The sequence below is a fragment of the Balaenoptera physalus genome, assembly GCF_965194825.1.
Source record: "Balaenoptera physalus genome assembly, chromosome: 8".
Classification (NCBI taxonomy): Eukaryota; Metazoa; Chordata; class Mammalia; order Artiodactyla; family Balaenopteridae; genus Balaenoptera; species Balaenoptera physalus.
Window position 1 is genome coordinate 44,146,745 of NC_138887.1, and position 14,586 is coordinate 44,161,330.

At 34.6% G+C, this 14,586-nt stretch overlaps 1 protein-coding gene across 1 annotated transcript in view; it reads right to left on the reverse strand.

Moving 5' to 3' along the window:
• The window catches only part of SEMA3A (semaphorin 3A), a 252,291-nt gene that overhangs the window by 60,942 nt on the left and 176,763 nt on the right, over positions 1-14,586 (reverse strand). The window contains exons 7-10 of the mRNA XM_082472478.1: positions 8,079-8,221; positions 6,198-6,312; positions 6,039-6,108; positions 3,491-3,635 (exon numbers count right to left, since the gene is read on the reverse strand). Coding sequence (XP_082328604.1) covers positions 3,491-3,635; positions 6,039-6,108; positions 6,198-6,312; positions 8,079-8,221 — 473 coding nt within the window. The remainder of the gene's footprint in view (positions 1-3,490; positions 3,636-6,038; positions 6,109-6,197; positions 6,313-8,078; positions 8,222-14,586) is intronic.

Consider the following 14,586-nt stretch of genomic DNA (forward strand, 5'->3'; position numbering starts at 1 on the left):
AGAAGTCTGATGCCTCTATTAGTGACAACACCATATACTTTATGTCGAAATGAAGTATTTGAAATAATGACTGGAATATGTTATAACTAAATGCTATTAATCATTAGATTAGAGAAAATCAAATATTTTCTTGAATGCATTTCATTTTTCCCTATGGTATTATGCTAAAATATAAATGCTCTCTTCAAACTAAAAGACAATATAAACTATTCTTTATTGCTTTATTTTTAACATAACCCTGAAAAAGTACCACAAAAAGGACCAAAAGTATTATTTCTTTAACAATTACAGTAATTCTAGGGATAAGGAGATGTGTTATTCAAGGTGTTTAACAACTTGCATGGCACAGAAACTGACCAATCAGAATGGACCAAGCAGAACAGATGATGGCCATAGGGAGAGCCAGACAGGATGCTGTGCTGTACAGTGTCATAATATCACCTCTGGATTTAAATGCTCCACTTAAGGCAATAAAACAAAAACAAGAAAATTCAGATTTTACTGTCTCTTTTCACTGCATTTAATTATGTGGTGCAAGCATTCAGAGTACAGTATCTCCAGTCTCTTGCTTTTTGTCTTACACTTAACTAATTTCTGCCATTTAATGTAAGAGTTTGAGAGCTGAAATGTAGTTGAGTGGTTCTTGATCTAACAAGAGGCTTAGAAGGAGAAATCAATTGTCTCTGCCATTACCTTAACACAGATCATTAATAATTCATGAGAAATGAAATAAAGCTATTTTGAAACAGGAAGAGTATCTCTTTATGAATATATATGTATGTACTATACAGATACACACACAATAATACACTAATATAACAGTTAAGGGATTTAGGGAATTACTTTTTATTTAAGTAAATTAAAAAATTATTTATTTAATGTTATAGAAATATCAAATAGCTGTATAAACTCCTAGAAGAAACGATAAAACATATTTTATAACATTAATTTTTTTTGCTTTTCTACCACCATTTAAAAACAACTTGCAAAAATTTAGAAATGATTGAAAATGAAGAGATTTATTTATTTTAGACTTTTATCTTACAATTTGTCTCACTTTCTTGCCTTACTTTTATTTTTGTATTTAGTATTACTTAAGCTGTAGGTTTTTCTTTAAAAATAAAGAAAATGCCCTTCTATTGACACACTGCTTGAAGGCTTCTTAATATGTTTTTCTCCAGTAGTGTTGATGGAACGACATATTCTCAGCTGCCCACTTTTGGGATTAATGGATTGATCTAAGTGAATTTTATTCACGGAGTAAGGTGTTGCCTCCTTTTGGCAGCCCCTCCCTAATTCCTAGCTTAGGCAGTGCTTTCTGTCTTCTGCCTCCAGCACTTGGTTCACACTGCTGACTTAATGGACCATGTCATAACAACTCTCTATGAACAATGGGTGAGAATTCAGGCTCTAGAATCAAACTGCCTGGAATGAATCTTGGCTCCTCTCTTTGCCTCAGAGTCTTCATCTGTGAAATGGGTACAAGTATTGGGCTATTGAATATACTATTTTATATATACATACACACACACACACATACATATACATATGTATGTATGCATAAATCTGTTAAAACAGGCTTCTTATAATCAATGGATAGTCTATCTTGTTCATTTTTTCTTCTGAAAGCCTATTTAGGTTTTTTACCTACAAGCTCCATCAGCTAGAAGTAATCTTTATGAAATGCTCATAAATAAGTTTAGCAAAAAATTTTATAGAAAATGAAGAAGAAGATTAAAAGCATCCTATGCCTAATAAACTCATCTAAAAACATCATTTACTTGAATTTAACAATAAAACTGACATGAAATTAAAATAATGGTTAAACTTAAAGAACAAGTTTTTTCATCATATGAAATTATTTCCTTAAAGATTCTTAGGGTTATCACCTTCTAGAGAAATGGAAATAAAAACAAATAAACAAATGGGACCTAATGAAACTTAAAAGCTTTCGTACAGCAAAGGAAACCATAAACAACACAAAAAGACAACCCTCAGAAAGGGAGAAAATATTTGCAAATGAAGCAACTGACAAAGGATTAATCTCCAAAATTTACAAGCAGCTCATGCAGCTCAATATCGAAAAGAACAACCCAATCCAAAAATGGGCAGAAGACCTAAACAGACATTTCTCTAAAGAAGATATACAGATTGCCAACAAACACATGAAAGGATGCTCAACATCACTAATCATTAGAGAAATGCAAATCAAAACTACAATGAGGTATCACCTCACACCAGTCAGAATGGCCATCATCAAAAAACCTACAAACAATAAATGCTGGAGAGTGTGTGGAGAAAAGGGAACCCTCTTCCACTGTTGGTGGGAATGTAAATTGATACAGCCACTATGGAGAACAGTATGGAGGTTCCTTAAAAAACTAAAAATAGAACTATCATAGGACCCAGCAATCCCACTACTGGGCATATACCCTGAGAAGACCATAATTCAAAAAGAGGCATGTACCACAATGTTCACTGCAGCTCTATTTACAATAGCCAGGACATGGAAGCAACCTAAGTGTCCATCGACAGATGAATGGATAAAGAAGATGTGGCACATATATACAATGGAATATTACTCAGCCATAAAAAGAAATGAAATTGAGTTATTTGTAGTGAGGTGGATAGACCTAGAGTCTGTCACACAGAGTGAAGTAAGTCAGAAAGAGAAAAACAAATGCCGTATGCTAACACACCATTGTAAAGCAATTATACTCCAATAAAGATGTTAAAAAAAAAAATTCTTAGGGTTAGGAAATGTTGCACTGGATGGTTCTATCCACATATTCTAGAACATCTGACGTCATATTCACTCACTTTCTACCGTATGAGTCTTTTCTGTTTTTCTCCCTATTTTAAATTGCAGACTTAAAGCTGATTTTAATTTGAGCTCTATCCACCTTTTTTTTTAAGCCTGAATGTGCACAACATTGCTGGAAGGGGAGAGGTCAGCGATAGTAGACAGCATCTGTTAAAACACCTAGGCCCTTTCCATGAGGTTTTTGTTTGTTTCTTCCTTGCATATCTTCTTTACCTATTTGAGAGATGTGTCCCACTTCCATAGGTAGATAATATTGATTTAAATTTGTTTCCTCTTATTTAATGTGCAATTCTTGAGCCTTTGCCACAATCAGAGAGAGCAAGTCTATGTGTATCCTAATTGTTTCAACTCTCCATGAAAGCCATTTTTACTATATCTCTTTCAGAAAAGAAGATAAATAAGGTTACCTGCTCAGTTTCTATTTCTCATAAATTATTGGTATTAACTACCGGTAAGTGTTGAACTTAAGCATTGATGTCTGTGAAGAACATGTCTTTAAATGTGGAATTTCATGGTTATCAGAGAAAAATCCTTGCCTTGCTTTCATTTATAGTCTTGGAATTTTTCTTTTACATTATCTATATCTAATATGTATGTAGCTGCTTTTTTTTTTAACCTTCAGCATAAATTTATTCATTTCCTATCTTAAACACCTAGGCCACTTACAGTTCCTGGTCGTGGGTAGGGGACTCTTCCTTGATAAGGCACCCACTGGTAGTTGGGACCATCCCTGTGAGCATATGGACCCAGGAACACCCTTCTCACATCACTCATGCTATACATGCACACGGCTGACCCCTTGAAGATGTTACTAAAAAAGACAGACAGAACAAAAACAGACTTTCATCTTTACACAATGACAGAGCTATTTATACTGAGTTTTTAAATTTCAGATAGCAATTATCAATACTTGAACATAAATTTTTAAATAGTGTTTGGGATTTTTTAAGTCACATGTTTATATATATTTTAATAATACACAAGAGAGCAAAATTATGATTGCTCAAAATTAGAAGGCATGGATGAAAACACCTTTAGTACTCATAGAACATATACATATTCATTTCATAAATAGACAATATACGATATAAATATATATTCATATCATATGTAAACACTGATAGGAAAAACATATATACAAAATCTAAAAGGTAATGATTAACTCTGATATCAGATAAAATAAAAATATAAACTTTGGTATTATGTTAAGACTTAAGCATCATTGCTGAAACCAGGAAATGTTTAAACAAGAAAGAATGTTTAAGAACACATTTTATAAACTGAAACTGGTGAAGATGAATAGTCAATGTGTTATATTATAATTTTTAACTCCCAAACCAACAAAAGTATTTGATCAAGTAACAGAGTTCAATTTGTGTGAAGGCATTTAAAATCATCTCTTTCCAACACAGAAAATCATTTTAAGTTAGTAGCTATTACACCCTAGCAAAAGTAGAGTATTACAGCAATTATCCCCATCATTTTGTTGGACAAAAAAAATCAGGTAATTGAAGCAAATTGGAAGTTTACCATGAGCTGCCACAATTTCCCATTTTATTTTGCTTATATAAATACAGCTTGAGGGATTTATTTATACAAAGATATAAAACAGTTATGCACATTAAAACTATGGAATGCATACCTTTTAATCAATCTCTACCCATAGAAAATTACATAAAAATTAGACCAAATGAAAAACATATGTAATAAGAGTTTATTATTGAAAACTGGTGCATCTAGACAATGGTTGGTAGAGTGCAAGCTTCATGAGGGAAGGAACCATGCCTGGCTTCTTTTCTGTAACATAAATTACAAATCGCATGGTACTTGACACACAGTAAATTTCAGTAAATATTTATAGAATTTAACAATAATATTTTCATAATGGAATAAGTAGCAAATTAATACATATTTGATACATTATAGTAGTCTATAATGTTTATGTGTCCCTTTTTCATTGTTACACACTTTGCTTATCTATTGATGGAATCCATCATCATCAAAAGATCTTTTTAGGATTTACAGCTGTTAAGACTAACTCATATATGACATCAATCTCGCTGAAGCAGAGAGGTGAAATTATTTTACCCACTAAGCCAGTGATTCTCAAAGTGTGGTTCCGAGACCAACGGCATGGGCATCACCTGGGAATTTGTTAGAAATGCGTTCTTAGGCCCTACCCCTTCCTACTGAATCAGAGACTCTGAGGGCGGGGCCTAGCATCTGTATTTTAACAGGCTCTCTGGGCGATTCTGACATGAGCATAAGACTGAAAACTACTGTACTAAGCAATGAGGAAGCAGAAGAAATGGATTAGTATTTGTTTAATTTGAGCCTCCCACATTCTTTAGCTGTCATTCTGTTTTTATACCAAAGGAGAGAAATATTTAGGTATGGGAAATTGCATCTGGTTTTACTAATATAGTTTTCCTAATTTTTACGTGTTATTTTAAAAATTAAGTAAAAATGTCCAATCAATTTGTAATGGTTTTAATATTTACAGAAAAAATCAGTGTTGGACATTGTAGTTAATCTTTCTTTATGCTATCACAGTCCCTTGTAGCACTTTTCCTGACTTTTGATTTTAAATTATTTTTCTTTTAAACATTTATACATATCCAAATGCATATCCCTCTTTATATGCATTTAAATATATGTTTCTTTTAGCAACTCCAGGTAATGTAAACTTTATGCTGAATGTAATAGGAAATAATTACTGCTTGATTGACAGCAAGAGCTTTGAGGCAGATGGGGAATGATGAAAGGAGGAGGGCGAAGAGAGGGAGAGATAGGGAAGAAGTAGGAGGAGAGAGAGAGAGTGAGAGAGGAAGAGGGGGTAGGGACAAAGAAGAAGAGAAAGGAGAGGGGAGGGAAGATTTTTCACCCTTAGTTTATATCACCACAAACTTTTAACAAAACTCAGAGTTCTATGTTTATAATATTTTACTCAAATATTTCACTCAAAATTTTAAAGTCAAAGCTATACATGGCATACATTTTTTATCATTAAATTCATAGTAATGAATTCTTTGCTAAAATTGATGTAAAAAATGATTTAGGTCATGACTTATTTCAGGCACCCAAGAATGCACAAGAGCTCAAAGGTTTAGCCGACATTGTTCTTTCAAAAATATTTTCACAAATTATGGACACTTGGAAAGCATCTAAAGGACATGAATTTTCTATGATAATAAGAGAGCAAAGCATTATTTACCTGGAAGTTGTAAACACTCCATATACAATTGGATTTTTAGGATCTTTAGAATTCATTAGGAATACATCCTCTGTTTTAAAACAAAATTGGAGAAAGTTGCATTTTTGAAGGTAATGGTAAAGTTTGAATACTCTCTATATGACATCATCAGCTACTTACGCAATTCATCAAAATGAGTGTCAATGCCATTTGGACCTGGCACCGAACAAATGAGACGAGCTTTGAGGAATGTTGTCCATTTATTCACCAGACTTCTGTGGCCCCCGAAGTCATTCTGAAAGGAGAGAATAATGGTTTTAGAAATTGTGCATGCAAATGATAATTTCAAATATCTTATCTTCTCATATCTTGAGACAGATACAAAACACAATTCCTCGTTTTTCAAATTGAGAAATGAATTTTAAATGACTAGATATAAGTAACTATGCTTTCTTATTATATTTTTGGTGAAATCTATTCACTCCAACCTTGTTCAAGGAGTGACTTACAATAAATATGCCTTAGCATTAAAAAGTCACTGTACTTTTTCCATTCTGTTACCACTTTGCAATGAACAATACTACTCTTGTGTTTGTTTTGGTTTGCTTTTAGTCTCTCTTTCTTATGTAAGTTTTCCTTAAGATTTTACTCACCTAAGTAGGCTGGTTCACAGAGGTAAGCACATTGGCACATAGTAGGCACTTAATGAGTATTTACTGAATGAAAGAATAACTGCATGCCTTATAACCCATACTGAAAATACACCACAAACAAAAGCATGCTAGCATCAAATATTTTTATAAGCTCAGTTGACGGAATGCTGACTTTACAAACAGCATGCTGAAAAAACATCTGCATAAATCTTAATAAAGAAAACTCATTCTAGAGCAAAAATTTTGAAGAAGTATCTTCTCAATGAAAATGAAACTTAACTGTAACCTGATGTAGCAATAAATTCTATTATGATGGTATGGATTTACCAGGAACTTATAGTCTTATAAAATAATATTTATGTGCATATGTTTGAAGGAAAATAACTTTTTCTTCAAAAATATAACACTGATTTATATTTTGTTGATACGATTTTATTTAGTATAAAGATTTTTTTAACCCTTGTAAGTACTGCTTTTAAATATGCCTTATATTTTGTGGAGAAAAGATTCTCATATATTGCATATATCATTTGCATGTTTCCAGAGCATTAAAACTTTTAATTTTCCAGTAATTTAATATACTACAGATAAATAATTAGATCATGATTGGGATAGGAAAGAGGATACCCCCGCCCCAAGACAGGGATTTTTAAAATTTCATGATTTTTTTTTAAAAGAAATAATTTCATTTTAAGACAGTAACTGGATTTGTCGTTGTGATTTTTCTTGAGATGAAAGGTGCTTTAATATATAATAACAGTTAGCTTCATTCATATTTCATATATACTGTACTGTACAGTATAGAGGGTAAGAATAGTATTGTTATCGTATTTTCACACTGATACTAACTAATCCATACATATTTACTGACCAATTTTTTATTCTATATATCTAACATTATAATACATATCACATCGGAATTTGTGCCACACAGTATATGAAAGTTCAGAGCTTCAAAATTATGTGTGTGTGCACATATGTGTATATAGGATGCTATAATCAATTCATAAGAACAAGCTATAACACTTATCTCTTTTATATTCATACTTGAGTTATTTCCAACAAAAAATATTCATTGAAAACTTATACATTGTAGGAACCTATGCTAGGTCTGAGAATACAAAAATTATATTTTCCCAGGTAATATGAAAAAAATTATTTCTCTAGAATTTCAAACTAATATTATTTAATGTAATTGTGAAATAACACCTCACAACCTGTACCTCTATGTTTGACTATGAAGTTATTCATAAGCAACTATAATATGTTTTCAATCTTTTTTTGTTAAATATTTATAGTGATCAGTCAAGCTTTTTAGCCATATTTTTCATTATATTTGTACAAAGGTGGAAAAGGAAAAATCTGCGATTGGACAATGATACCCTCCTCATTTTTTTCTTTACCTCACCTTGCATATCTGACCTATTCTAGCGTGAGTGGCTTTTCCAGTGTGTTCTCCATCTATCGCATTTTCACGGAAGAAAAAATACACTTTGTCATCTTCAGGGTTGTCACTTTCTGGGATGAGGTGGGCACTAATGAACCTTGGATCTGAGAGACAAATTATAGCATATATATTAATTCACAGTTGGGTAAATAAGACCATTCATTACAGTCCATTTTCAATTTTCTCTTAACCCCTATGTGACATATTTCAAGACCTAATCTCTCTTTGGTTCACTCTTTTTCAGTAGATGTGAACTGTTCTTTATGTATTTTAAAGTATGTTACAAATCACCTTATGTCTCAAAAATTTTTTTTTCCATAAAGTTAGGAGTAGGTGCAGAAATCCTCCATGCGACCATATAGTGCAGATGCATTACTGGATATTAAAACATTTTGCAAAGTGTAAGGGCTATTAAATATTACTTATTGTCATCACTATTGTTATTCTTTCTTTCAAGCATAAAATAATTTAAATCAAACTACCAATTGGTCTATTCCACTTTCGAGCAAAAACTAGGTGGGAGGGGAGAGATGAGATTCATATAAAACAAAACAAAAGAAATTTTCTCAAGTTGAACCCCATCTCATTAAATGGCATCGTCATTTACGAGGTACTCAAGCCCCAAACCCTGTAGTTACCCTTGAGTTCTCTGAGTCTCCACACAGCAGTGTGTACCTCTGATATGTCACTTCAGACATATCTAAACCCTCCTATATCTTTTCAAATCACACATAATAAAATGCAAACTCCTTCCAGTGACCAGAAGTCATTTACCATCTGGTCCCTGCTACCTCACATGACTTTTCTTCTTCCTACCCTTCCCTTCCCTAACTTACTCTTAGCCAGACATACCAAACCCCTTCCTGGTTCTCAAACAGGTCAAGCACTCTCAGTACTGCCTCAGATTTTTCCTCACTGTGTAACTCTCTGCCCTCATATATTCTAAAGACAGGATTCTTATTTTTACTCAGGTCTTTGTTCAAAATATTATGTTATCAAAGACATCTTTGTTGACTACCCTAATTTAAAGTGCTGAAAGCCTTACTCCTACTTACATGCATTACTTTTCTTCCTAACATTATGAAACACCTGCTATGCTACATCTCTCTGTTTCTTTGTCTCTCTTTAATCTTCATTTGCCCATTGTCTGTCTCCCTCTCCATCCCAATGAATATCAGTTCGATGAGAGCAAGGACTTGGAGTGTTTTGTTTGATGCTATGATCCTAGAGCTTAAAACACTGTGGGCATTCAATGAATATCTGTGCAAGAAGACAAGGAAAGAGAAAAGGAAAAAACAAGACTGCCTAGATTATGCAGAAGGTGTATTTGTGATGTCTAGAGTCCTACTTCAAAACATACTTCCGTAAGTACCTGGCTTGATATGGCTGTGGGCTCATATAAACTAACAATATGTAATTGCTTCACGGCTTTAACAATGTAACATACTAAGAAGCTGAGTTTGTTTCATTGAAAGCACTTAGGATCGTTGCAGGTATTTAAGTTCTCACAATAACCTTTTACTTTTACTCCCATGGTGTATTATGTTATCAAGTTAACAATGAAATATACACACCTAGGTCAGCACCATACTTAAGATACCAGGAAAGGGATCAGAATATTGAAACCAGCTTTATCCATCTTATTTAGTCCTAACCTTTTCACCTGTGAATAATCATGCTGTCATGTGTACTACACTTGTAACTTTCCTTTAGTATTTGCTCTGGGACCATGTACTTAGTATATTTCACAGGGCTACACTCCACTATCTTTTTCAGGCAAATTATACAGACCCTGTAAGTAATGCGAAACATATGAAATATTACCTATTCATATTTAAAGTTCAGTATGCCAGTGGAATAAGGGAAGGAGAATAAAACCTCAAAAGTTGGAATCAGGACTAGAATTTTTAATAATACATTACTTCAACTTTAATAAATGTTGCAAAGGTGGTTTTTCTTCATAAATTTCTACTTAATCATATTCATAAACATATTTGTATACATGTTTTTGTCTCCTGAAGAATGGTGAGTGGATTAATGTGACAATAGTACAAATTATGTTACAAACCCAATAATTACTACCCCACTGATGAAGTCAGATTTCTAGATTCAGAAATTCAGCACGTCCATGTATGTGTGTGTGCATGTGCATGCAGATATATAGCACAGACCTACACGTGATAGAACTCAGTTCAATCACTTACAACTTTTGTGACATTTTAGCAAGACTCTTACCTCTCAGATCTCAGTTGCCTAATTTTCAAATTGGGTTTATTTCATGTTAAGTTCAATTCACCTTGCGTCATAAACAGTTCACATACAAACAAGTATTTTAAACTTAAATAGTACATGTGAAACAACTTTGTAAAATATTAACAGATGTACTATGTTGTTATGACGATGATACTAAAAGGAAGCCTCAATCACATGTTAAGTTCTCATTATAAGATCTCATTATAATCCAGCTGCAGAATTAAAGTGAAAAATCATACTTTCTTCTGCTTTAATGCTGAAAAAATGGAGAAGTCAGTTTAATACTACCTCCCATATTAAGGAAGTTTTTCAAATAAACACTTGAATAACTTAAAGAATTTCAAATAATTAAACCCAACTACCTTTTATTTGATCACAAATACACGCAAGGCACTATGTAGAAAACAAAATGAATAATATACATCCCTTGTTTTCAGAAAGCTACAATCTAGCAAAAGTGATGTTAGAAGCATACAAATGACAACAAAGCAAACAATATTTTATACTTATAGATATTCTCTTAACTTAGTATTTGGGCATGAAAAAAGGAGTTATCAAACATCATGCTTCCATCTCTAAAATATGTGAAGATAATTATCATCTTATAAATATGGGCTCTAGTAGAAAATAATTCAAACAAGTTATCACGTACATTAATTGTTAAAAGGGTCTTCAATTCTAGTCTCTCCTTTAGTATCTGATACTACAGGCACAGAGGATTTGGTAAGTGAATTAGCAGTTTGACACAGCTTCAGATACAGACAAAAAATACCATTAGGCATAGAAAACAAAAGACAATTATATTAAAATAGTAAAAGAGATTATCAAAGAAAAACAATGTGACTTCTCTTCAAGAAATTTAGGTTATATCTTATACTTGAAAAAACATTCACTGTAATTTCAAAATAAATTAGGTCTTTAGTTGATCTCCTCAAAAATTTAAAAGAAGCCATTCTTCTAATATTTCATATTTAGAAAATCTTTTTTTTTTTGGCCAAAATCTCTGCTCACTGTTCATTTTCTACTTATGCCCCAAAGTTTGCCTCTCCCTTCCTTGCCCCTCTTATTCTCTCAGTCTATTCCCCTCCCCTCTGGTGAATTCCCCTCTTTATCAAATGAACATTCTAACCAGTCATTCTAATTGTCTTCCCTATCACCCTAGAACCTCTTGGCCTCCTAAACCTCCACTTACCTGCCTATGAAACCCCAGAACTTTTTTTCCCTTTGCCCCCATACCTAAGCCAGGATGAAGAAAACCATATAATCGTAGTAAATGGATTTGCTATAAATTCAAGTTATTTATCCTGAACAAGAATTCTAATGTTGCTAAGTAATTATTTTATTTACTTTTAGTGGCCCACCTTAGACTTATTATCAGCTACTGTTTAAAATCATTCTCATTGTCTTCAGAACAACTAATGTGCCATCTCTCAATCTACCCACCAAAGATGGACTTTCTAATTTGTTATACTGCTGAGACCAAGGCCATTCAGTAAGAACTCCCTCCTTTTGCTTCCTTCACACCCCTCACAATTGTTCTTTTCTTCCTTTCTGTGGAAGAATTATTTCCCTTCCATTATATATATAAGGCCTCTCTCTATTTGCTCTCAATCTAATAATCTACAGAATTTTTCTCCAATAAGCAATCTCTATTCTTCATGTAATCACTTACATTTATATTTTCATTTATCAAATATCTCCTAATCATTTACTCTATGCGCTGAATTGTGGAAGATTAGGGGATATTGTGATGAAATGTTTTCTGCCTTCATGGTGCTTACTATCTGTGAGGGAATACCAACAGTTAAACAGAGCAATTATCAAATTGCACATAACAAGCAAAAATGAGTTTGGAACGAATGCAGTGAGAAATAGAAGGGACAACTGATCTTGCTTTGAAGGAATTAGGGAAAGTTTTTCTCAGAAGATATGACATGTAATTCAAGACCTGAAGAATAAGAGTTTCCCAGGTAGAAGAAACACAGGTGCAAGGTCACAGAAACAACAGAGAATGTTGTGCAACAGGAGAGAGAGGTGGTCAGAGATGATGACAGAAACTTAAGCAGAGGCCAGCATAAGAAGGAAGTTTATTGTTCAGGACTTTATTGTCCTAATGGCTAAAAGGGAAACCAATGAAGTATTTCAAACCTAGTAATGACATTACCAGGTTTCTATTTCAAGAAGATCACTGGCTGCTGTAGGAAAAAAATATATACTGAGGCAAGAATGAAGGCAGGAAAATTACTTAGAAGACTGGTGAGAAATGATGGTGATGTGGACTTGTATGATAGAGGAGACATATGCAGAGATTATGGGAAAGTAGAACCAATGGATTATGTTCACTGATAAGATGCTGGATGTGAGAGGTAGTAAGAAAAATCATGGTAAAATTAAAGTAAAGACCGATTTAAACAACTGGTGGGATAGGAATCATTTACCAAGAAGGAACACTTGAGGAAGAATAGATACGAGATGTGGAAGGAAGACTAGCTCAGTTTAGTGCATCTTTAGAGGCAGATGCTTGTGAAGTTATCCCTTAGACCATGAAATACAAGAGCTTAGAGAGGGAGGAACCAAAATGGCGGAGTAGAAGGACGTGCTCTCACTCCCTCTTGCAAGAACACCAGAATCACAACTAGCTGCTGGACAGTCATCGACAGGAAGACACTAGAACTCACCAAAAACGATACCCCACATCCAAAGACAAAGGAGAAGCCACAATGAGATGGCAGGAGGGGTGCAATCACAGTAAAATCAAATCCCGTAACTGGTGGGTGGGTGACTCACAGACTGGAGAACACTTATACCACAGAAGTCCACCCACTGGAATGAAGGTTCTGAGCCCCATGTCAGGCTTCCCAACCTGGGGATCTGGCAAGGGGAGGAGGAATTCCTAGAGAATCAGACTTTGAAGTCAAGTGGGATTTGATTGCAGGACTTCAACAGGACTGGGGGAAACAGAGACTCCACTCTTGGAGGGCACACACAAAGTAGTGTGCGCATCGGGACCCAGGGGAAGGAGCAGTGACCCCATAGGAGACTGAACCATACCTACCTGCTAGTGTTGGAGGGTCTCCTGCAGAGGTGGGAGGTGGCTGTGGCTCTCCGTGGGGACAAGGACACTGGCAGCAGAAGTTCTGGGAAGTACTCCTTGGTGTGAGCCCTCCCAGAGTCCGCCATTAGCTCCACAAAAGAGCCCAGTAGGCTCCAGTGTTGGGTTGCCTCAGGCCAAACAACCAACAGGGAGGGAACCCAGCCGCACCCATCAGCAGTCAAGCGGATTAAAGTTTTACTGAGCTCTGCCCACCAGAGCAACAGCCAGCTCTACCCACCACCAGTCCCTCCCATCAGGAAACTTGCACAAGCCTCTTAGATAGCCTCATGAACCAGAGGGCAGACAGCGGAAGCAAGGAGAACTACAATCCTGCAGCCTGTGGAACAAAAACAACATTCACAGAAAGACAGACAAGATGAGAAGGCAGAGGGCTATGTACCAGATGAAGGAACAAGACAAAACCCCAGAAAAACAACTAAATGAAGTGGAGATAGGCAACCTTCCAGAAAAAGAATTCAGAATAATGATAGTGAAGATGATCCAGGATCTCGGAATAAGAATGGAGGCAAAGATCGAGAAGATGCAAGAAATGTTTAACACAGATCTAGAAGAATTAAAGAACAGCAAACAGAGATGAACAATGTAATAACTGAAATGAAAACTACACTAGAAGGAATCAATAGCAGAATAACTGAGGCAGAAGAATGGGTAAGTGACCTGGAAGACAGAATGATGGAATTCACTGCTGTGCAACAGAATAAAGAAAAAAGAATGAAAAGAAATGAAGACAGCCTAAGAGACCTCTGGGACAACATTAAATACAACAACATTCACATTATAGGCCTCTCAGAAGGAGAAGACAGAGAGAAAGGACCCGAGAAAATATTTGAAGAGATTATAGTCGAAAACTTCCCTAACATGGGAAAGGAAATAGCCACCCAAATCCAGGAACTGCAGAGTCCCATACAGGATAAAGCCAAGGAGAAACACACCGACACACATAGTAATCAAATTGGCAAAATTTAAAGACAAAGAAAAATTATTAAAAGCAGCAAGGGAAGAACAACAAATAACATACAACGGAACTCCCATAAGGTTAACAGCTCATTTCTCAGCAGAAACTCTACAAGCCAGAAGGGAGTGGTATGATATAATTAAAGT